This window comes from Hemitrygon akajei, chromosome 24 (assembly GCF_048418815.1).
Source record: "Hemitrygon akajei chromosome 24, sHemAka1.3, whole genome shotgun sequence".
NCBI lineage: Eukaryota > Metazoa > Chordata > Chondrichthyes > Myliobatiformes > Dasyatidae > Hemitrygon > Hemitrygon akajei.
Genome location: NC_133147.1, coordinates 17625437 through 17648951, shown reverse-complemented (window position 1 = coordinate 17648951; position 23515 = coordinate 17625437). Strand labels below are relative to the sequence as shown.

General features: G+C 42.5%; 1 protein-coding gene and 1 long non-coding RNA gene across 4 annotated transcripts in view; one reads left to right on the top strand and one right to left on the bottom strand.

Moving 5' to 3' along the window:
• The window catches only part of LOC140715912 (uncharacterized), a 91300-nt gene that overhangs the window by 42318 nt on the left and 25467 nt on the right, over positions 1-23515 (bottom strand). The window lies entirely within an intron of this gene.
• The window catches only part of themis2 (thymocyte selection associated family member 2), a 79993-nt gene that overhangs the window by 32226 nt on the left and 24252 nt on the right, over positions 1-23515 (top strand). The window contains exon 4 of the mRNA XM_073028432.1: positions 17586-18688. Coding sequence (XP_072884533.1) covers positions 17586-18688 — 1103 coding nt within the window. The remainder of the gene's footprint in view (positions 1-17585; positions 18689-23515) is intronic.

The following is a 23515-nucleotide window of genomic DNA, read 5'->3' as shown; positions in this document are numbered from 1 at the left end:
CGAGCCTCTAAACCCAATGACAAGGTTGTGGTCCTCATGGGGGATTTTTCTGGATCTTTCACCTTTACATCTTCAATAGTCTGGTGTAAGTGAGTCCCTACCATAACAGTAACACGATTTGCTCGGCCTGGCTGGTTTCTGTTTAGATGCTGCAATTTTGTTTGCGCTCAGTTTCATTCCTGACTGCATCTCAATTGTGTCTCTGCTGTTTCCATTAATACAGCAATTTCAATTGCTCTTATAAATGTAAGTTGTGCTTCACTTAGGAGCCGTGCTTGAATGTTTTCTTGGAAGATTCCACAAACTAACTGGTCTTTCAATGCATCATTAAGCCCATTACTGAACTGACGATGCTCAGACAACCTCGTCACTGAAATGGACTCCCCCTTTCTTTTAATTCCGCTTATGAAACTTGGTGTTCTGCAGTCAACAATGGTTTCAGCTCTAGATGTTCCTGCATTGCTTTTACCAGATCAGTAAAGCTCATTTCAGCTGATCTGGTTGGAGCAGTCAACCATCCAAGCAAACTGTAGGCCTTTAAACGCAATGCGTGCAGCAAAATTGGTACTTGTTTCTCATTGGCTATTCCGTTTGCTTTAAAATACTACTCCATCATTCCATCTACAATATCCAGTGATCTGTTGTGTAATCAAACACTTCAATCTTTCAGATTATAACCAGCCATTTCTGCTTCTGTATTTATTATTATTGTCACCCATGAATTCTTTCATTTTCTGTCTTTCTTTCTTAACTCGACAGTCCCTGTCTGTTCCTGAAAAATCATTTGCGGTGCTGTGTTTTTTTACATAACTGTTCCTCGCATGTTTTTTTTAAACCCAAACATCTTGCTGCACTTCAACTGGCTGGTTATTGATCGTCTCGGGTTAATTTTAAAAATACCTCGCCACTGTTATGTTTTGTAACCATGAAGCATTAAAACTAATTGAAAGGAAAACAAGGAAGCTAGGAACACGAGTCTAACTTTGATTTTTACCGTTAGTGAGGTGCGCACGTATGGCGAGGTATAATATATACCATGCACGTACTTTTGTATACTTCCCTATGTGCTGTTCCTTATCGTGGTGGGGAAGATTGTGTGCCTTAATGATCCTGGGAGCTATATCAGCTGGGACTTCAGCCCTGGTAACTTCAACCTTGCTGGGCAGGTTCCAGGTGAAGGGCCAGACAAATACAGCACCTGGTCCTCCACATTGGGGATTGGCTGTAGGGCCAGCAACCCCACCCTGTAAAATCTTTACCGCTACAGAAACCGAGAGGCCCCATGTGCCACCTAGGCACTAAGGGTTCAGACGCCGTCAGACGACTTTTATATATAACCCATAATGAATTACTAATATTGAACAACAAAAAATGCTTATAAAACAAGATATTTACAATATTACTCTAATATTATTGAAATATTAAATACACAATAGTACAAAGGCCCAGGTTTTGGAGTTTGTTGATTAGAACTGAGGGTATGATTGTGTTGAACACTGAGCTATAGTCAATCAATAACCAGCAACCTGACGTAGGTATGGCTATTGTCTAGGTGATCCAAGGCTGAGTGGAGAGGCAGTGAGAATGTATCTGATGTAGACCTATTGGGGTGATAAAATATGGAGTGGAAGAGATTGTGGAGATATATCTGTAACGCTGAAGTCTTTATGGATTTGCAATGTTTGTAAAATGTGATGTGAACAAGAGGGAACCTAAGAAATCCCAAGGTGCTTTGCTGGTTTGGTCTGTGAATGTTTTATTAAGATGTGTGTCTTATGACAAGAGATGGGTTTTTTATGGCAGGGTGGATGTTTTGACAATAAGATGGAGCTTCTAAAGAACAAATGTGAGAACTAGATAAGGATAAAGGAAAGTAATGTTATAGAATGGAGCAACCTAATTATTGAATTGACTTTATTTCTTGCATCCCTCGTATAAATGAGTAAAAATCTTTGTTACGCCTCTGTCTGGATATGCAATGTGCAAATTGTAGTGATTTGTAATAAATAGTATGTACAGTAAGATATACAACAGACAGTCAATATAGCTTAGAAATACAATTGTGTCAGCGTAAATTAATCAGTCTGATGGCCTGGTGGGAGAAGCTGTCCTGGAGCATGTTGGTCCTGGCTTTAATGCCGCAGTACTGTTCTCTTGTTTTATTTTTTTTTAAGTATAAAAGTGCTTTGGTTGAAACATTAGATTGATGCTATATTTCCAGACGAAACTTGGCTGGAAGTATACCTTCCATTTCAAGTGAACTAATAAATACATTAATAACGTGAACCACTCTGAACTTGTTGTGGCTTTGCTTTTCTATGTTAGAAGAGCAATAGAGAAGATCCGCTGCTCAGTCTTAAATTCGAAACAATCTTTTTATGATATCTGGGGACCTTTCCTAAATTACTTTTCCAATTTATGAAGTTTAACAGTGCACAGATTTTATGTATTTTTCTATCTTCTCTTCTTAAGCGAATATGTTTTTTTTCTAATTATCCATTATCATCCATCAGCTTTTTTCTTTGGTAGTTGGTAGGGGGTTGACTTTTTTATATAAAAAATTTCTTTTATGATGTATGACCTATCTTTAAATTTTTGATTACAGAGTGGTATACCTTTATGTGATATGCTATAACATTTTGATCAATTTTATTACAATATATGAATGTACACAATTTATGTTGAGATGTATCTATGTGTTGCACTCTGTAAGTCTTGTTTTTTCTTCTGAATAAAAATATTGTGAAAAGAAAAAAGAAGAGCAAGCTGAATGGTACACAACGAGATAGACCTTGCATTTAATTTACAGAGGTAGGGTGTGACAGCTGCATGATGAAACTAAACAAATCTAGCTCCACTGAGGTAGGATATGGTCATGGCAAAGCCTTGTAACTGGAAACAACAGTCTTGGATTCTACCCATTTGATGATACATTACCTGTTTGAATATTGGTAGGTGGAGCAGATAAAATGTCCTCAGCAACTGGATTCTGGGGCATGCAACTTGCCAGATTCGTGGAAAAAGAAGGCAGGAATTTTCTATCTATACTGAGAGGGCATTGGCTAACGAAGAGAAGGTAACAAAATTGATGCAGTTACTACACAGACAAAATGCTGGAGGAACTCGGCAGGTCAGGCAGCATCTATGGAGAAGAGTAAACTGTCAATGTTTTGGGCCAAGACCCTTCATCAGGACTGGAAAAGAAGTGGGAAAGAGTTAGACTAAGAAGGTGGGAGGAGGGGAGGAAGAAGGACAAGGTAGCAGGTGAGAGGTGAAACTGGGAGCAGGAGAAGGTGTGAAGTAAGGAGCTGGGAAATTGATTTGTGAAGGAGATAAAGGGCTGGAGAAGGGGGAATGTGACAGGAGAGGAGAGAAGACCATGGAAGAAAGGGAAGGGGGAGGAGAACCAGAAAGAGGTGATGATAAGGAAATGAGGTGAAAGAGGGAAACAGGAATGGTGAAGGGGCAGAGGGCAATTACTGAAAGTTTGAGAAGGTGATATTCATGCCATCAGGTTGGAGGCTACCCAGACGGAATATAAGGTGTTGTTCCTCCAACCTGAGTGTGGCCTCATCGTGGCAGTAGAGGAGGCCATGGGCTGATCAAACTGGCAAACCTCTCCCAGCTCCACCTATCACCTGCCACCTTGTCCTTCTTCCTCCTCTCCCCTTCCTTCTTGGTTTGACTCCTTTCCAGTCCTGATGAAGTTGTCTCGGCCCGAAACGTGGAATGTTTATTCATTTCCATAGATGCTGCCTGACCTGCTGAGTTCCTCCAGCATTTTGTATGTGTTGCTTTGGATTTCTGGATTTTCTCGTGTTGGTGATGTAGTTGCTACCTGGTTGGTACATGGGGAAGAGGGTCTTACTGAACAACCAGACCTGGCAAAGAAATGCTGAGAGAGCTTGTTAAAACCTTTAAGAATTATTGCAACCCTCTCCACAATGGTGGATAGATTCAAGTTTTCCAGGAGAAGTTAGGCAAAAGGAAGAATGTTTGGCCCATACTTGACTGACATGAAAATTTTGGCTTCAGAGATCTCTGATAAATAAAGGAAGTTGTTTTTTTTCGCAGAATTTGAGATGTAGGACTGAGGGAACATCTGTTAAGAGAACCAGACTCCTGCAAAATGAGTCAAATCCTGTAAGGCCTCTCAACTGTCTACAATTTGACTTGATGAGCTGGAGAGCAGAGAGCTGATATCAAATTCTGTCCTTGTAGTCAACCAAAGCACAGAAAGAAAGCAACAACAGATGCAAATATTGTGGTAAGCAACAAGAATAATTGAAATAGAACGCCTAGCTTAATGGAATGATTTCCAGAAGCTGGAAAAAGGCCAAATTTGAGAAATGAAAAAGGATCTAAAAAGTGTGGATTGGGACAGGTTGTTCTCTGGCAAGGATGTCGTTGATAAGTGGAAAGCCTTCAAAGGAGAAATTTTGAGAATGCAGAGTTTGTATGTTTCTGTCAGGATTAAATGCAAAGTGAATAAGAATAAGGAACCTTGGTTCTCTAGGGATATTGGAACTCTGATAAAGAAGAAGCAAGAGATCTATGATATGTATAGGAAACGGAGCAAATAAGGTACTTGAGGAGTATTAAAAAGTGCAAAAAAAACACTTAAGACAGAAATCAGGAGGGCTAAAAGAAGACATGAGGTAGCTTTGGCAGTCAAGGTGAAGGATAATCCAAAGAGCTTCTACAGGTATATTAAGAGCAAAAGAATAGTAAGGGATAAAATTGGTCCTCTTGAAGATCAGAGTGGTCAGCTAGGTATGGAACCAAAAGAAATGGGGGAGATCGTAAATGGGTTTTTTTTTGCATCTGTATTTACTAAGGAAACTGGCATGGAGTCAATGGAAATGAGGCAAACAAGTAGTGAGGTCATGGAACCTATACAGATTGAAGAGGAGGAAGTGCTTGCTATCTTGAGACAAATCAGAGTAGATAAATCCCCAGGACCTGACAGGGTATTCCCTCGGATCTTGAAGGAGACTAGTGTTGAAATTGCAGGGGCCCTGGCAGATATATTTAAAATGTCGGTATCTACGGGTGAGGTGCCAGAGGATTGGAGGATAGCTCATGTTGTTCCGATGTTTAAAAGAGGCTCAAAAAGTAATCCGGGAAATTGTAGGCCGGTAAGTTTGACGTCTGTAGTAGGTAAATTATTGGAAGGATTTCTAAGAGATAGGATCTACAAGTACTTGGATGGACAGGGACTTATTAGGGAGAGTCAACTTGGCTTTGTGCGTGGTAGGTCATGTTTAACAAATCTGTTAGAGTTTTTCGAGGAGGTTACCAAGAAAGTGGATGAAGGGAAGGCAGTGGATGTTGTCTACGTGGACTTCAGTAAGGCCTTTGACAAGGTCCTGCATGGGAGGTTAGTTAGGAAGATTCAGTCGCTAGGTATACATTGTGAGGTAGTAAATTGGATTAGACATTGGTTCAATGGGAGAAGTCAGAGAGTGGTAGTGGAGGATTGCTTCTCTGAGTGGAGGACTGTGACTAGTGGTGTGCCATAGGGATCAGTGCTGGGTCCTTTGTTATTTGTCATCTATATCAATGATCTAGATGATAAAGTGGTAAATTGGATCAGTAAATTTGCTGATGATACAAAGATTGGAGGTGTAGTGGACAGTGAGGAAGGTTTTCAAAGCTTGCAGAGGGATTTGGACCAGCTGGAAAATGGGCTGAAAAATGGCAGATGGAGTTTAATACAGACAAGTGTGAGGTATTGCACTTTGGAAGGACAAACCAAGGTAGAACATACAAGGTAAATGGTAGGGCACTGAGGAGTGCAGTAGAACAGAGGGATCTAGGAATACAGATAGAAAATTCCCTAAAATTGGCATCACAGGTAGATAGGGTAGTAAAGAGAGCTTTTGGTACATTGGCCTTTATAAATCAAAGTATTAAGTATAAGAGTTGGAATGTTGTGGTGAGGTTGTATAAGGCATTGGTGAGGCCGAATTTGGAGTATTGTGTACAGTTTTGGTCACTGAATTACAGGAAGGATATTAATAAGGTTGAAAGAGTGCAGAGAAGGTTTAGGAGGATGTTGCCAGGACTTGAGAAACTGAGTTACAGAGAAAGGTTGAATAGGTTAGGACTTTATTCCCAGGAGCGTAGAAGAATGAGGGGAGATTTGATAGTGGGGTATAAAATTATGATGGGTATAGATGGAGTGAATTCAAGCAGGCTTTTTCCACTGAGACTAGGGGAGAAAAAACCAGAGGACATGGGTTAAGAGTGAAGGGGGAAAAGTTTAAAGGGAACATTGGAGGGGGGGGGGGGCTTCTTCACACAGAGAGTGGTGGGAGTGTGGAATGAGCTGCCGGATGAAGTTGTAAATATGGGCTCACTTTTAACATTTAAGAAAAACTTGGACAGGTACATGGATGAGGGGTGTATGGAGGGATATGGGCCAGGTGCAGGTCAGTGAGACTGGGCAGAAAAACAGTTCAGCACAGCCAAGAAGGGCTAAAAGGCCTGTTTCTGTGCTGTAATGTTCTATGGTGCTACGGTTCTAAGCGCAAAAGGGATGATTCATTTTGCATCCTTGCAGAAGGAAGAAGACCATTAGCAAGCAGAAGAGTACACTTAAAAAAAACCAGACAAGATCTGCTTGCACTGTTGCAAAAGATGACCACAGTTATGGTGAGCTGTCTTGGAAGAAACGTAATGAATCATAAAGTCATAACACATGATCCAAGCAGAGAGGGAAATGGAATAAGTTAACAGAGCAGAGGAGCCCAGGTACCCAATGTGGATCTTTGTTACTGTAGATGGAAGTGAGCTCCTGCTGGACATGTAACATCATTCCTGAGAAGTTGGCAAGGAAGTTTAGCGACATAATGTAAATTGAAGTTAGAAATCCGAAGTACAAAGGGCCGTTAATTGTGTTTGAAGAGTACAGTGTGCCAATCCTTGGTAGAGTGCAAAGTCCAGCAAGTGGAATCACTTACAATTTAAAGAGACATTACAGCACAATGCAGGCCCTTTGGCCTACAAAGCTATGCTGAACATGTCCTTACCTTAGACATGGATAGCACATGCAAGTTCTGCACTCTGAAAATTAGAGATAAATCTCCATGGCTGGGCAAAAGGTACCCCAAGTTACTATGGAAAGAAATGGCTGTGTCTTCGGCAATGATCTTTGTGTCCCTACTTCCACAAGACTAGTACAATAAGATTGGAGAGTGGCTTGTTAAGCTTTTGTTCAAGAAAGGTAGTCGGAATAAATCTAGGAATTATAGATCAGCGATCCTTACACCTGTGGTGGGAAAACTATTGGAGAGGATTCTTAGAGTTAGGATTTACAGTATAAGCATTTGGAAAGCATGGTCCAATTAAGGGTAGTCTGTATGGCTTTGTGAGAGGCATGTCATGTGTCACAGCACTAACTGAATTCTTTGAGGATGTGTCAAAACTGAAGGTAGACCAGTGGATGTGGTGTACAAGGCGTTTGACTAGGTTCCCCATGGCCACCTCATTCAGAAAGCCAGGAGGCACGGGATCCAGGGAAACTTGGCTGTGTGGTTCAGAATTGGCTTGCTCACAGAAAGCCGAGGGTGGAAATAGATGGAGTGTATCCTGCCTGGAGGTCAGTGACCAGGGTGTTCCTCAGGGACACCTGCTCTTTGTGATTTGGATGAGGAAGTGGAAGGATAGGTTAGTGAGCTTGCAGATGACATGAAGGTTGGTGTTGTGGATGGTGTGAGAGGTTGTTGTAGGTTACAATGGGGACATTGAGTGGATGCAGAGCTGGTCTGAAAAGTGGCAGATAGAATTCAACTCTGAGAAATGTGAAGTGATAGGCTTTGTTGGAATGTTGAATTTGAAGAAAGAATAGTAGGATTCTTGGCAGCATGGAGGAACAGAGGGAGTGATCTTGAGGTCCTCATCCATCAATCCCACAAATTGCTGTGCAAGTTGATAGGGTGATTAAGAAGAGTATGAAGTGTTATCCTTTGGTCAGGAGAATGAGTTCAAGAGCCACTAGGCAATGTTGCAGCTCTATAAAACTCTGGTTAGACCACACTTGGAGTAGTGTGTTCCGTCTGATCACCTCATTATAGAAAAGATGTGGAAGTTTTAGAGAGGGTGCAGAGGAGATTTGCTGCATATGGGTCGGTTGATAGGAGGCATAGATAGAGGGAACAAACAGACATTTTCCCAACCGGAAATGGCTAACAATAGGGGGGCATAATTTTAAGGTGATTGGAGGAAAGTACAGGGGGAATATCAGAAGTAAGTTTCTTTACACAGAGGGTGGTAGGGATGTATGGAACATTCTGCCAGGGTGGTAATAGAGGCAGGTAGATTAGGGCAATTTTAGATAGACACATTGATGAAAGAGAAGTGGAAAGCTATGTATGTGAGAGGGAAGGATTAGTTAATCTGAAAGACAGTGGAACATCATGAGTCAAAGCACTGTGCAATACTGTTCTGTGTTATATTACTCCCTCTAAACCTCTTCCTCCTAACTTTAAAATATCCAATCTAATAATAGTCACCTATTCGACTGGGGAAAAGTTTACATCTATCTACCTGATCTATGACTCTAATGATTGTGTGCATCTCAGAATAAATAATGCAAAACAAAAACAGCAAAAGTAGTGAGGTAGTGTTCATGAGGTCATAGTCTGTTCAGAAATCTGATTGCAGAGGGGAAGAAGTTATTCTTAAAACATTGACTGAGTGTCCTGTACCTCCTCCCTGATGGTAGTCATGAAAAGAGGTGCATTCCACACATCTACCACTGATTTTTTTTTAAAAACTACTTCTGATATCTCCCTATACATTCCCCTTATCACCTTAAAATTAAACCCTCTTGTATTTGCTATTTCTGGCCTGGGTGATGGGGTCCTTGGTGGTGGATGCTGCCTTCTTGGGGCATCTCCTTTTGAAGATGTCCTTGATGGTGTAGAGGCCAGTGTTGGTGTGGCAGACCACAGTACGTGCGCTTGCAACACTGTGTGTCAGACAGAGTGGTCAGCAGCACTGGGGCTCCCCAGGAGACTGTCCTGTCTCCCTTCCTCTTCACCATCTACACCTCGGACTTCAACTACTGCACAGAGTCTTGCCATCTTCAGAAGTTTTCTGATGACTCTGCCATTGTTGGATGCATCAGCAAGGGAGATGAGGCTGAGTACAGGGTTACGGTGGGAAACATTGTCACATGGTGTGAGCAGAATCATCTGCAGCTTAATGTGAAAAAGACTAAGGAGCTGGTGTTGGATCTGAGGAGGGCTAAGGCACCGGTGACCCCTGTTTCCATCCAAGGGGTCAGTGTGGATATGGTGGAGGATTACAAATACCTGGGGATACGAATTGACAATAAACTGGACTGGTCAAAGAACACTGAGGCTGTCTACAAGAAGGGTCAGAGCCGTCTCTATTTCCTAAGGAGACTGAGTTCCTTTAACATCTACCGGACGATGCTGAGGATGTTCTATGAGTCTGTGGTGGCCAGTGCTATCATGTTTGCTGTTGTGTGCTGGGGCAGCAGGCTGAGAGTAGCAGACACCAACAGAATCAACAAACTCATTCGTAAGGCCAGTGATGTTGTGGGAATGGAACTGGACTCTCTGACGGTGGTGTCTGAAAAGAGGACACTGTCCAAGTTGCATGCCATCTTGGACAATGTCTCCCATCCACTCCATAATGTACTGGTTAGGCACAGGAGTACATTCAGCCAGAGACTCATTTCACCGAGATGTAACACTGAGCGTCATAGGAAGTTATTCCTGCCTGTGGCCATCAAACTTTACAACTCCTCCCTCGGAATGTCAGACACCCTGAGCCAATAGGCTGGTCCTGGACATTTCCACTTGGCATAATTTACTTATTATTTAATTATTTATGGTTTTATATTGCTATATTTCTACACTATTCTTGGTTGGTGCGACTGTAAGGAAACAAAACCCAATTTCCCCTTGGGATCAATAAAGTCTGTCTGTCTGTCGATGATGGGGCTGGCTGAGTTTACAACACTCTGCAGCTGTTTCCAGTCCTGTGCTGTGTACATGCGTAGGGTTGAATGACAATAAAGTTGAATTTGAACTTGAACACTCCAGGCACGGGTTTCACTACCCTCCCAGGTACACCATCAGGCCCTACATGCATCAAATAGTCATCGGGTATGCTGGTCTCCAAGAAGAGCTGCCTCGATGGTTATCAACTGGTGAGGTTGGTGATGGCTAGAACTAACTTCTACCCAAGCAGTTTGCTTATCACCACAATAGGTCTACAGCTGATGCAATCTCTCTGACTCTCAGCTGAGATTTGGATCACCTGAACAACGGGGCCTGATGCCTTATGAGGTTTCACCCTCTCAACGGATGTTCTGATGTCGGTCTCCAAGACAGTGACCACAGGGATTCACCAGATGCTGTGGTCATTTGCACTGGTGTAGTTTTATGCTCCATTTCAAAGCGGGAATAAAAGACATCAAACTCCATGGAGAGTGAAGCACCTTTGCCAGTCTGTTGGATATCATCAAGTAGGAAGTACTCGCATACTTGAAAGATGTATACCCTACCACAGCAGACGTGCACTCGAATGTGTCTCTAACTTCACACTGAATTGCCTTTTCTTTCTCACGATGTCCTCCCATAGGTTGAATCTGGAGTTCTTGGAGGACCCTGGATCGCTGGCCTTAAGTACCACAGATCTAGCCCTCAATAAACTGCAAGTCCACAGCTTCTTATACTGTGGATGCCCAAAATAACACACAATATTCCAGATATGACTTTACCAATGTTTCATGATGCTGTGCCATAATTTCCCTTGTCTTACTGTGCTCCACCGACTGAAGACCAGTGCCCTTTACCATTCTATGTAGCTATGCTGCCACCATCAGGAAATTTTGAGTTAATATCCCATAACATCTAAGTCATTAAAATATTTAACAATCAATGATCATTCCTGTAGTAAAGGTCCCAGAACTGGTCCCTATGCTGGTAAAGCATACAGTACAACTCTTCCTGGTAGTAAAGTTCCTTGTATCAATCTATCTGGTAGTAACACAGTAACACACTCAAAATGCTGGAGGAACTCAAGCAGCATCTATGGAAATGAATAACAGTCGATGTTTTGGACCAAGACTCTCTTTCAGGGCTGGAAAGGGAAGGGGAAGACACCTTTACTGGGGGGGAGGAGGAGGATAGCTATACATGTCTGGGTGAGTTCGTGGTCGAAGAGTTGGAGAGGTGAGAGAGTGTCCCACTGAACTCCCCTTGAAGAGGAGATTTAAACATCTTTAGGGTAGGCAACCCTCACTGAGACTTCACAGTGGGGAAGCAAATGGTAAACATGAGACTGCAGATGCTGGAAATCCAAAGACACACACACACACACACACACACACACACACACACACACACACACACACACACACACACACACACACACACACACACACACACATACACACACACACACACCTACCTTCTAGATATGCCTAGATATTGTCAACAGTTTTGGGTCCCTTATCTCAGAAAGGATGTGTTGCGCTTGTAGAGAGTCCAGAGGAGCTTCATAAGGATGATTCTGGGAACGAAGGGGGTTAACATATGAGGAGCGTTTGGCAGCTTTGAGCCTGTACTCACTGGAATTTAGAAGAATGCTTGGGGATCTCATTGAAACCCCCTGTATGTTGAAAGGACTAGATAACGTGGATGTGGAGAGGATGTTTCCTCGGGTGGGGGTATCCAGAGCCAGAAAGTACAGCCTTAAAATTGAGGGGTTGGTCGGGGCATCAAGGAATATGGCGAGAGGGCAGGTGTATGGGGTTGAATGGGATCCAGGATCACCCATGATGAAATGGCAGAGTGGATTTGATGGGCTGAATGGCCTAATTTTGCTCCTATGTCTTATGGTCTTGTACCTGTTCTGAACTACTATCGATGCAATTTACAACATGTGTTTTCACTTAAGCAATGTGAAATAAACTAGCAATTTTTACAGTCTTCTGAAGGACTAGGTAGACTTAACTTGCAGCATCTTTAAGTAGTTGAAGGTACCTCACCACAGCGGGAAAAGAGGGAGGAAGGAGGACTCCAAGCCAGACTAAAGCATCGAGGTGTAAAACTTCATCTACGTAGTATCTTGTTAGAAAATGTACAGTCTCTGGAGAACGAGATTGAGGACCTAAGGGCAAGATTGTTGTATTGGAGGGAAATGAGGAATTGCTGCATTCTGTGTTTCACGGAGACATGGCTTACAGGGGACAAGCTGGAGGTATCAGTAAGATCCGAAGGCTTCCCGATCCACTGCTGATTTGAAGAGGGCAAAAGGTGGGGGTCAGCGTTTCATGATAAGCTCTTCACGGTGGGATGATGTAGCATTATCGTACTCTTGTTCCCCTGACCTGGACCAAATACTGGAAATGAGATTAGTACTTGATGCTCCCTTGGATAAGCTGGATCAAAGGGATCATTTCCAATGCTGTTTAATTCTAACTAGCTGTTCCAGCGACAGAGCCTGAGATAATTTTGGGCTTCAATTCAATCCCTCCTGCATTCATGTGGAAAAATTCCAGCTTCCTGAAAAATGTAGATAGAGAAATGCAGCAGCTCCACCTGTAAGTGGTCTTGAACCTCAGGACTATCCAGTAATTTATACTCCCCTTTCATTATAGATTTTACAGGATATGCAACCATATGACTTGGGATTATATAAGCATATGCAGAGTTATACCTGCAAAAATAAAATGATATTTGGTAGAGAGTGGAATCCAGGTATCTCCAGGAGAAAAGTCCTGAAATTTCAAAAGGGCACAGATAAATCATATACAAAGCCACTGAAGACCAGGTGACTGGAAATCAAGTCAAGTTTATTGTCATTTCGACCATAAATTGCTGGTCCAGTACACAGTAAAAACGAAACAACGTTCCTCCAGGACCCTGCTGCTACCTGAAACAACACAAAAAACTACACTAGACTATGTGAGTCAGCACAAGGCTACACTAGACTACGTAAAACAACATAAAAACTGGACAGGACTACATAAAGTGCACAAATCAGTGCAAGGCAGTACAATAATTAATAAACAAGACAATGGGCACAGTAGAGGACAAGTTTCAATATAATAATAGATGATGTAGATGTCAGTCTAGACTCTGAGTATTAAGGAGTCTGATGGCTTGGGGGAAGAAACTGTTGCACAGTCTGGTCATGAGAGCCCGAATGCTTCAGTACCTTTTGCCAGATGGCAGGAGGGAGAAGAGTTTGTGTGAGGGGTGAGTGGGGTCCTTCACAATGTTGTTAGCTTTGCGGATGCAGCGTGTAGTGTAAATGTCCGTGATGGCAGGAAGAGAGACCCCGGTGATCTTCTCAGCTGACCTCACTATCCGCTGCAGGGTCTTGCGATCCGAGATGGTGCAATTTCCGAACTAGACAGTGATGCAGCTGCTCAGGATGCTCTTGATACATCCCCTGTAGAATGTGGATAAATATTCCTGGAAACGTGGTGTGCAGTGATATTGTCTGTCAATGCAGAATAAATTAATATTTTCCTCCTGATGAAAGGTCTTGGCCCAGAACGTCGACTGTACTCTTTTCCATAGATGCTGCCTGGCATGTTGAGTTCCTCCAGTATTTTGTGTGTGTTGTTTGGATTTCCAGCGTCTCATATTTTCTCTTGTTCGTGATTTATTTTAATATATAATCTGATTATCCATGAAGATGAAAATCTCCACTTTACCCTTTCATCTATAAGTTACTAAATTGAGCAAGACAAAAATAAGTACAAATATTAAATTGTAAATATAGTCTTTTCAAAGAACAAGAGGTCAGCTGGCTTTCTATATCTAAAAGTTTCTGATTCTATCAATTGAGAGCGTTGTTCATTCATTGTGTGCTGTTTCATATGATGTAGGCAATCATGGTCTTTCCATGACCATGACAGTTCTTAGCAAATTCTTCTACAGAAGTAGTTTGTCATTGCCTCCTTCTGGGCAGTGTCTTTACAAGACGGGTGACCCCAGCCATTATCCAATGTTAACTCCCTATTCAACTTGCACCCAATATCCATGCTACTGTTTGGTGGCCTGTAGACAACACCCATTAGAGTCTTTTTGCCCTTACTGTTCCTCAGTTCTATCCACACAGACTCTACTTCTCCTGATCCTATGTCCCCCTTTGCAAAGGACTGAATCTCATTCCTCACCAACAGAGCCACCCCACCCCCTCTGCCCACATTTCTGTCCCTATTTATAGCACGTATACCCTTGTAAATTCATTTCCCAGATCTGATCTCCCTGCAGCCATGTCTCCGTTATCCCAACAACATCATAGTTACCCATTCGCACCTGAGCTTCAAGCTCATCGGCCTTATTTCTGACACTTAGTGCATTCACATATAGAATTTTTAGCCCATTTCTCCTCTCTCTGTTTGAATCACTGCCTATTGTGCTTAACCCAGCTCCCCGAACTCCCATCGGGCTATACGCCCCTAGAATTTTGTTTGTCAACATTCTAACTCTTATACTCAATACTCTGATTTATAAAGGCCAATGTGCCAAAAGCTCTCTTTACAAACCTATCTACCTGTGACGCCACTTTTAGGGAATTGTGTATCTGTATTCCCAGATCCCTCTGTTCTACTGCATTCCTTAGTGTCCTACCATTTACCTTGTATGTTCTACCTTGGTTTGTCCTTCCAAGGTTTCTATGATGCTTGATGTTCTTTGATGTTTCTCTGGTATATGAATCTCCTCTTCTAAATTATTTGAAAGTTTTCCCTTCTTTTGGTAGATATTAACAATGGAAGTAAATATCACTAAAATAGTAAACACTGGCTTTATTTGTCTCATGTGCATCAAAATATTGAAACCAACAGTCAAATGTGCTGTTTTGCACCAAGTCCAGTCAGCAAGGTTTGCACTGGGGCAAGTGTGTGTCACGTTTCCATGTCAACCTAGCAGGCCCGTAACTTACTAACACATACACTACCATTACGCCTCTGGAATGAGGGAGGAAACCAGAGCACCGGGAAGAAACCCTTGCGGTCATGAAGAGAACGTGCAAACTCCTTATAGACAGTGGCAGGGGTTGAACCTGACTGATGATTGCTGGCAGTGTAAGGTGATTGGACTAACTTCTGCTGATCTATTCCCAACCAGTGTTGCTAAATAGAGAGAGTTCTACCTTTCTGTTGCATTTTTATAGTCTCCTGGCATCTCAAACTGCTTTGCAGCACAAGATTTAACACTTCGAGTGTACTAGCTATTGTAGTGTAGGCAAAGTGTGTACAGCAAGCTCTAACATCTTACTGACTAGATTATCTTTCCTAGTAATTTTTAGTTTCCAGGGCAATGGGGATAACTTTCTTTCTCTATTCCAAATGTTCCCAATGTTGGGGGAGTATGTTCCCAATGTTGGGGGGGTCCAGAACCAGAGGCCACAGTTTAAGAATAAGGGGTAGGCCATTTAGAATGGAGTTCAGGAAAAAGTTTTTCACCCAGAGAGTTGTGGATCTCTGGAATGCTCTGCCTCAGAAGGCAGTGGAGGCCAATTCTCTGGATGCTTTCAAGAAAGGGTCAGATAGAGCTCTTAGTGGAATCAAGGGATATGGAGAGAGCGCAGGAATGGGGTACTGATTGTGGATGATCAGCCATGATCACCTTGAATGGCGGTGCTGGCTCAAAGGGCTGAATGGCCTACTCCTGCACCTATTGTCTATTGTCAAATTAATGGCATGGAATCTTTTATATTTTCTTGAGGAAACTAGAAATGTGGATAACTGGATCAGCAAATTTGCAGATGGCTCCAAGATTGGGGGTGTAGTGGACGGCGAGGAAGGCTGGAAAAATGGGCTGAAAAATGGCAGGTGGAATTTAATGCAGGCAACTGCGAGGTCTTGCACTTTGGTAGGACCAACCAGGATAGGTCTTGTACAGTAGGGCACTGACAAGTGCGGTAGAACAAAGGGATCTGGGAATACAGGTCCATAATTTTTTGTAAGTGGCGTCACGGGTAGATAGGGTCATTAAGAAAGATTTTGGCACATTGTCCTTCATAAATCAAAGTATGAAGTATAGAAGATGCGATGTTATGTTGAATCACAAACAAGAGAAAATCTGCAGATGCTGGAAATCCAAGCAACACACACAAAATATATTTTGTTTGTGGATGTTATGTTGAAGTTATATAAGACATTGCTGAGGCCTAATTTGGAGTATTGTGTGCAGTTCTGGTCACCAACCCTACAGGAAAGATGTAAATAAGGTTGAAAGAGTATGGAAATTTAGAAGAATGTTGCCAGCTCTGGAGGACCTCAGTTATAAGGAAACATTTAAATGAAATACTTTATTGCTTGGAACATAGGAGATTGAGTGGAGATTTGATAGAGATATATACAATTCTGAGGGCTTTTTCCACCGAGGTTGGGTGATGGAACTATTACTAGAGGTCATGGGTTAAAGGTGAAGGTATAAAGATTAAAGGGCAGATGAGGAGAAACCTCTTCACAAAGATTGTGATGAGAGTGTAGAACAAGCTGCCAGCACAAGTGGTGAATGTAAGCTCAACTTCAATGTTTAAGGGAAGTTTGGATAGGTACATGGATGGTAGGGGTATGGAGGGCTGTGGGTGTATAGTCCCGGTGCAAGTCAATGGGAATTGGCAGTTTAAATGGTTTCCGCACAGACTAGATGGGCCAAAGGGCCTGTTTCTGTTTTGTACTTTTCTATGACTCTAAGCCAACAGAGTTTTGATTTGATGTCACATTTGAAAGTTTGTTTTCTTAATTTATAGTGAAAAATAAAGAAAGGGCTAATAAATTGCTCACCTGTTAATCCCCCTTTTTCTCTTGGGTTTTGCAGAGCTATGGCATTATAGGAATTTCCTAGTTTGTCTCTCCTGAAGTATAATATATTTCTATTTGCATACACCAACCTTCATCCTAGGATGTTTTTTACAATGTGACTCTTCCCCACTGCCATCCAAATTCTTATTTTTTTCTTCTTGGTCTGTCTTTATTTGGGTTCTTCAGATTTCTTGCTTTGTGAATCAGCGTATTTGCAGATGACACCAAGATTGGGGGGGGGGGGGGGTGTAGTGGACAGCAAGAAAGGCTATCGTGCACTTTGGGAGGACCAACCAAGGTAGGTCTTACATGGTGAAAGGTAGGGCACTGACAAGTGTGGTAGAACAAAGGGATCTAAGAATACAGGTCCATATTTGTTGAAAGTAGTATCAAAGATAGATAGGGTTGTTAACAAAGCTTTTGGCACATTGGCCTTCAGAAGTCAAAGTATTGCGTATGAGAGATGGGATGTTATGTTGAAGTTGTATAAGACATTGGTGAGACCAAATTTGGAGAATTGTGTGCAGTTTTGGTCACCTATCTACAGGAAGTTGTAAATAAGCTTGAAAGAGTAAGGAGAAAATTTAGAAGTATGTTGCCAAGTCTAGAGGACCTGAGTTATAAATTATAAGCAAACAAATCTCAAGGTTGTATAATTTATACATCGTTTGATAATAAATGTACTTTGAATCTTTGGAATAATGCATAGGATGTTTGACATTTATGTATACCATCTGAAAAGATACTCATTTATATAAATATCTTTCTACAGACAGAAAAGAGATCGTGAAAATACCCTCAACTTTGGAAGTTGACGTGAGGGATGTCACGGAGGAACAGAAAGATCTTACATTCATCAAACCGTTGTCATTGACTGATATTTCAAACCAACCTCAAGACACGTTTCCAATAATCGCTGAGATTGTGGATGCCCCAGACCAACAATTTCCTTTCAAAGCTGAATGGTTCAGTTTACTTAGAAAGGGTAGAAATATAATAATTTACAAGAAAGTGGTGTTGAAGCAAATTCTTGCAACATCAGTGCACAAGAAGATTTCTCATCATTTTCTAATCTCTGAACATTATAAGGGAACTTTCAAAAGACGTCCACGGGAGTTTCCAACTGTATTTGATCTCAGCAATGCCATAACCGAAGAAGACCCATTATGCATTGTGGTTACAAATGACTGCACATGGAATGAAGATGAATTATCTTCTCTCTGTGTTGGGGACCGCTTGGTTACTATGCTTAAGAGTACTTCACAAGTGACCATTGATGGTGTCCTTCAGAATTTGGATGTGGTTGTATGCAGCAAGGTCCCAGAGGAGGAGGATGAGGAGGAGGGGGATGCTTCCCAGATTCTTAAGCTTCCCCTTTACCTGGAGGGTCGATTTGTAGAAGAACTCCGTGACACAAAGAAATACAAAATCTCAGAAATATATGAAAAATTCAAACTCCCTTTACAAGTTAAGGTCACGTCTAAAGATCCTTTCTTACCGAATGACACCTTGACATCCTTCCCAACAATCAGACTGGAGGAGATCTTTGAGATGCCTACTTTAATTGTCAGCTCTCTGGACAATCCTTCTGAGTGCTTCTCAATCCCAGTAGAATGGGTGACTATGACTGTCCAAGTCTTGGAAGACTATTGTGGAGAAGGCTTCTGCTACGAACGTGTGGCCACAGTAGAAGAATTAACCAACTTCATGTACTATAACCTGTGGAAAGGGTCTACTCAATCACAATGTCCTCCACCTCGGCCTCCTAAACGACTTAGCAAAGGAACTCTCTCAGTACCATCTATCCCTGTTAAAAATCCTTCTAACTCTTCTCTTCCAGACAAAAATCAGGTCAAACCACCCTCGCTTCCTGAGGTATGAACCTTGCATTTTAACAGTAAGAACAGTGTGTCAAAGTGCAGAGATTAGCCTTGGGACTGCATATATTCACTAGAGTGATGCTGGAATTATGAAATAAGATTGGCTTTTATTTCTATGAATACAAATCATGGCTTCCATGAGATGTTTTTGATGAATAATGGAGAGAAACTATTTCCTTTGGTAATGGTGCGTAGACAAACTTCAGCTGTTCAGTGGGAGAAGACTCTCGTGTGAGGTGCGGTACACTTCACACCTGAGCTCCAGTTGCCCTTCACAATCCAGGGCCGCTTGTGCCACATCCCTGTAGCACACAAGTATCTCCGACAGGACATCAATATTCTGACCATCAGTGTGCAGTGATGGTTTCATATCCTGCACTTTTGCCATCATTGATGAAGATGGCAGCAGCTCTGTGAGATAAATTCAGCGCAAGATCTTGCTATCACTAGTCTGTTGGTGGTCTTGTATCATTAGTAGGTAGGTATGTCGCATCCAGAATTTTTTCCCGGTAGCAGACGATTTCCTTCCACGCCGCTCTGACGTATTGGGAAATCGCGTACTAGGCAAGTTACCTTCATTGCCTTCTGCCGGGTGAGTTTTTTTCTTTTTTTTAAGAGATCACCAGCTCTTAATGGGAGCTGGCTGGATTTGAACTTGGGACCTCCCACCCCGTGGTCCAGCGCTGATGCCACTACACCTCTTATCATTAGACAAGGCTATAAAATGGAAGAGTGCAAGTTAATTAAAGACGGTTTTCTCCCCAACTCTACTGCCGTAATGAGGCCACACTCAGGTCGGAGGAGCAACACCTTGTATTCCATCTGGGTAGCCTCCAACCTGATGGCATGAACATAGATTTCTCAAACTTCTGGTAATTGTCCCCCCTCCCTCCTCTCCTTCACCATTCCCCATTCCCATTTCCCCCTCACACCTTATCTGCTTCCCTGCCCATCACCTCCCTCTGGTGCTCCTCCCCCCTCCCTTTCTTCCATGGTCTTCTGTCCTCTCCTATCAGATTCCCTCCAGCCCTTTATCTCTTCCACCAATCAACTTCCCAGCTCCATACTTCCCTCCCTCCCCCTCTCCCGGTTTCACCTATCACCTGCCACCTTGTACTTCTTCCTCTCCTCCTCCTGCCTTCTTAATCTGGCTTCTTCCCTCTTCCTTTCCAGTCCTGAAGAAGGGTCTCAGCCTGAAACGTCGACTGGATTCACACACATCACAAGTTACTTAACACAAGAAACTGGATGTAAAGCACCCAATGCACACAAACTAGGAACTCAGCAGGCCAGGCAGTATATATGGAAAAGAGTATAGTCGACGGTTTGGGCTGAGACCCGTCATCAGGACTGAAGCTTTTCTTTTCTCCAGTGCAGATGAAGGGTCTGGGCCCAAAACGTCAACTATACTCTTTTCCATAGATGCTGCCTGGCCTGCTGACTTCCTCCGTTGGCACGTGGCCAAGTGGCTAAGGTGTTGGTCTAGTGATCTGAAGGTCGCTAATTCGAGCCTCAGCTGAAGCAGCGTGTTATGTCCTTGAGCAAGCCACTTAACCACACATTGCTTTGCGATGACACTGGTCCTAGTGCCCTTCCCTTGAAGAACATCGGTGTTGTGGAGAGGGGAGACTTGCAGCATGGGCAACTGCCAGTCTTCCATGCAACCTCACCCAGGCCTGCGCCCTGGAAACCTTCCAAAGGCGCAAATCCATGGTCTCACGAGACTAACGGATGCCTATTTTATTTTGCTGTGTTCCTCCAGCATTTTGTGTGTGTGTGTGTGTGTGTGTGTGTGTGTGTGTGTGTGTGTGTGTGTGTTACTTGGATTTCCAGCATCTGCAGATATTCTCTTGATTGTAAACCACTCTAGTAGTATTTTCAATGTAAATTGCTCAAGCTTAATAATTCTGGTGAAATTGTGCCCTAGGAGAGGTTAGGATTAAATGTGATTCCAGCTAACCATACCAAAGTTGTATGAAATTACACCCAATTTTTTTCCCTTTATGTTTGCTTGGCTCAAAGTTCAAGAGGGTCACTTTATTACAAATATCACTTGCCAAAATGTAATCAGTTTCTTAAGACAGTTATGTCCTCTGCTGCTAACTCTATAGCAATGCAATTTTTATTCTTGGCTACCAGCCCTTGGCTGGAAGGGCCTGTCTAACAATGTCTGTAATGTCCAGTTAGGACCTGGATCAGATTTATTATCACTGCCTTGTATGACATGAAATGTGTTGCTTTTCAGCAGTAGTGCACAAAGATAAATATATAAAGCCTTAAAAATGAATAGCACAGCAGTATCAGTAGACTGTTCAGAAGCCTGATGAGGGGTCGGGGAAGAAGCTGTTTCTGAATCGTTGAATATGGGTCTTCAGGCTCTTGTACCTCCCCGAGGGCAAGTCTCGGATGGTGAGGATCTTTAATGCTGGATGCTGCTTTCTTGATATACAGTCAGTTTATACCCGCATTAAATTTCTTATAATACGATAGTTTCCAGTGTCCTTTGAATTTCACTTTTGTACTAAGGATTCACTGATTCTTATTAACGTCTGTGAGTGTCTTTTTTTTCTTTATTGACAGACAGACATACTTTATTGATCCCGAGGGAAATTGGGTTTTGTTACAGTCGCACCAACCAAGAATAGTGTCGAAATATAGCAATATAAAACCATAAATAATTAAATAATACGTAAATTATTCCAAGTGGAAACAAGTCCAGGACCAGCCTATTGGCTCAGGGTGTCTGACACTCTGAGGGAGGAGTTGTAAAGTTTGATGGCCACAGGTAGGAATGACTTCCTATGACGCTCAGTGTTGCATCTCGGTGGAATTTTATTGGAGATATCTAGAAACATTGTGTGCACCTAGGATGATTTAATTGAAAGGATGAACAGGGCAAAGAGAAAGGTTCTCTTCTTCAGATTCTGTATAAAGACTTCCCTTTGTTCTTAAAGGTGGGTAAATTGTGTTGGCAAATCCTACTCAAACCACAGAAATTGGGTGATTTTTTTTTTAAAAAGGCTATAGAAACTCATCATTATCATTATGCGCCATGTCATATGACATCATCATTATGCGCAATGTCGTATAACGTGGGCGATCATGGTCCTTCCATGAGCATGATGGTTCTTGGCAAATGTTTGTGCAGAAGTGGTTTGCCATTGTCATCTTCTGGCCAACATCTTTACAAGTCGGGTGACCCTCACCCCTCAGCCATTACCAGTACTCTTCAGAAATTGTCTGTCCGGCGTCAGTGGTCGCATAACCAGGACTTGTGATACGCACCAGCTGCTCATCCGACCATCCACCACCTCTTCCCGTGGCTTCACGTGACCCTGATCGGGGAGCTAAGCAGGTGTTACTCCTTGCCGAAGGGAGATCTGCAGGCTAGTAGAGGGAAGGAGTATCTCACACCTCCTTTGGTAGAGATATCTCTCCATCTTGTTGTGAAACTTTGTGGTTTAAACTTACAGTACAAAGGACTGACCACAAATCTATTTTGGGTGACGTTTGCGCTACTCAAAGTGAGTCAGAGGCTCAAGTTTTTCTGTACTTGATTAGACATCAACATTTTCATCAGGTGCATGCAAAATAATATTTGGCCTGCTTATAGTGTTACCTTTATTCCTGCATTCCCATTTCTCTCCTTCAAGGATATGCCCGTCTCTCACTTCTCCTTAAATTGCCCCTTATTTACTCTCCCTCTTCCTCCTTTATTCAGTTCTTTTCCTCCATTTTTCAGCCTTGTTTCTACAGATGTACCGCGGGGAGCGTTCTAACTGGCTGCATCACAATCTGGTATGGAGGGGAGGGGGATGCTGTGATGCTACTGCACAGGATCACAGTAAGCTGCAGAGAATTGTAAACTTAGCTCCATCATAACCTTTATACTTTATTGTCACCAAACAATTGATACTAGAGCGTACAATCATCACAGTGATATTTGTTTCTGCGCTTTGCGCTCCCTGAAGTACAAATTGAAATAAATATAATAAAAATTTAAATTATAAATCATAATTAGAAAATAGAAAAGGTGAAGTAAGGTAGTGCAAGTCAGGTCCGGATATTTGGAAGGTACAGCCCAGATCCGGGTCAGGATCCGTTCAGCAGTCTTATCACAGTTGGAAAGAAGCTGTTCCCAAATCTGGCCGTACGAATCTTCATGCTCCTGAACCTTCTCCCAAAGGGAAGTGGGACAAAAAGTGTGTTGGCTGGGTGGGTAGTGGGTCTTAGTAGTATCCTGGACATCTTCAAAAAGGTGGCATCCATCACTAAGGACCCCCATCACCGAAGACAAGCCCTCTTCTCATTGTTACCATCAAGAAGGAGATACAGAATCCATAAGGCTCCCACTCAGTGATTCAGGGACAGCTTCTTCACCTTGGCCATCCAATTTCTGAATGGACATTGAACCCATGAACACTACCCCACTTTTTTTTTTCTAATGTTTACACCACTTATTTAACTTAACTATTTCACAGCTGCAGTAGATCTACTCCTTAGCTTTTTTTTTTTCTCCGGTCCTGGCAAGGGGTTTGTGTCTAAAATGTTTTTTTCCATAGTTGCTGCCTGGCCTGCTGAGTTCCTGCAGCATTTTGTGAGCGTCACTCAGATTTCCAGCATCTGCACATTTTCTCTTGGTTGTGGAACAGGAGTAGCCTTTCAATACTCCTGTACCATTCAGTATGAGTGTGTCTGATCTGCTCCAGGCTGTGACTGCACTGGGGGGGGAGAGAGAAAGTTAGTCTTCAATAGGTAAGAAGATGAGGAAAAGGTGTGTGGGGGGGTGATGCACCATCAATAACTCTCTGAGACATGAGGC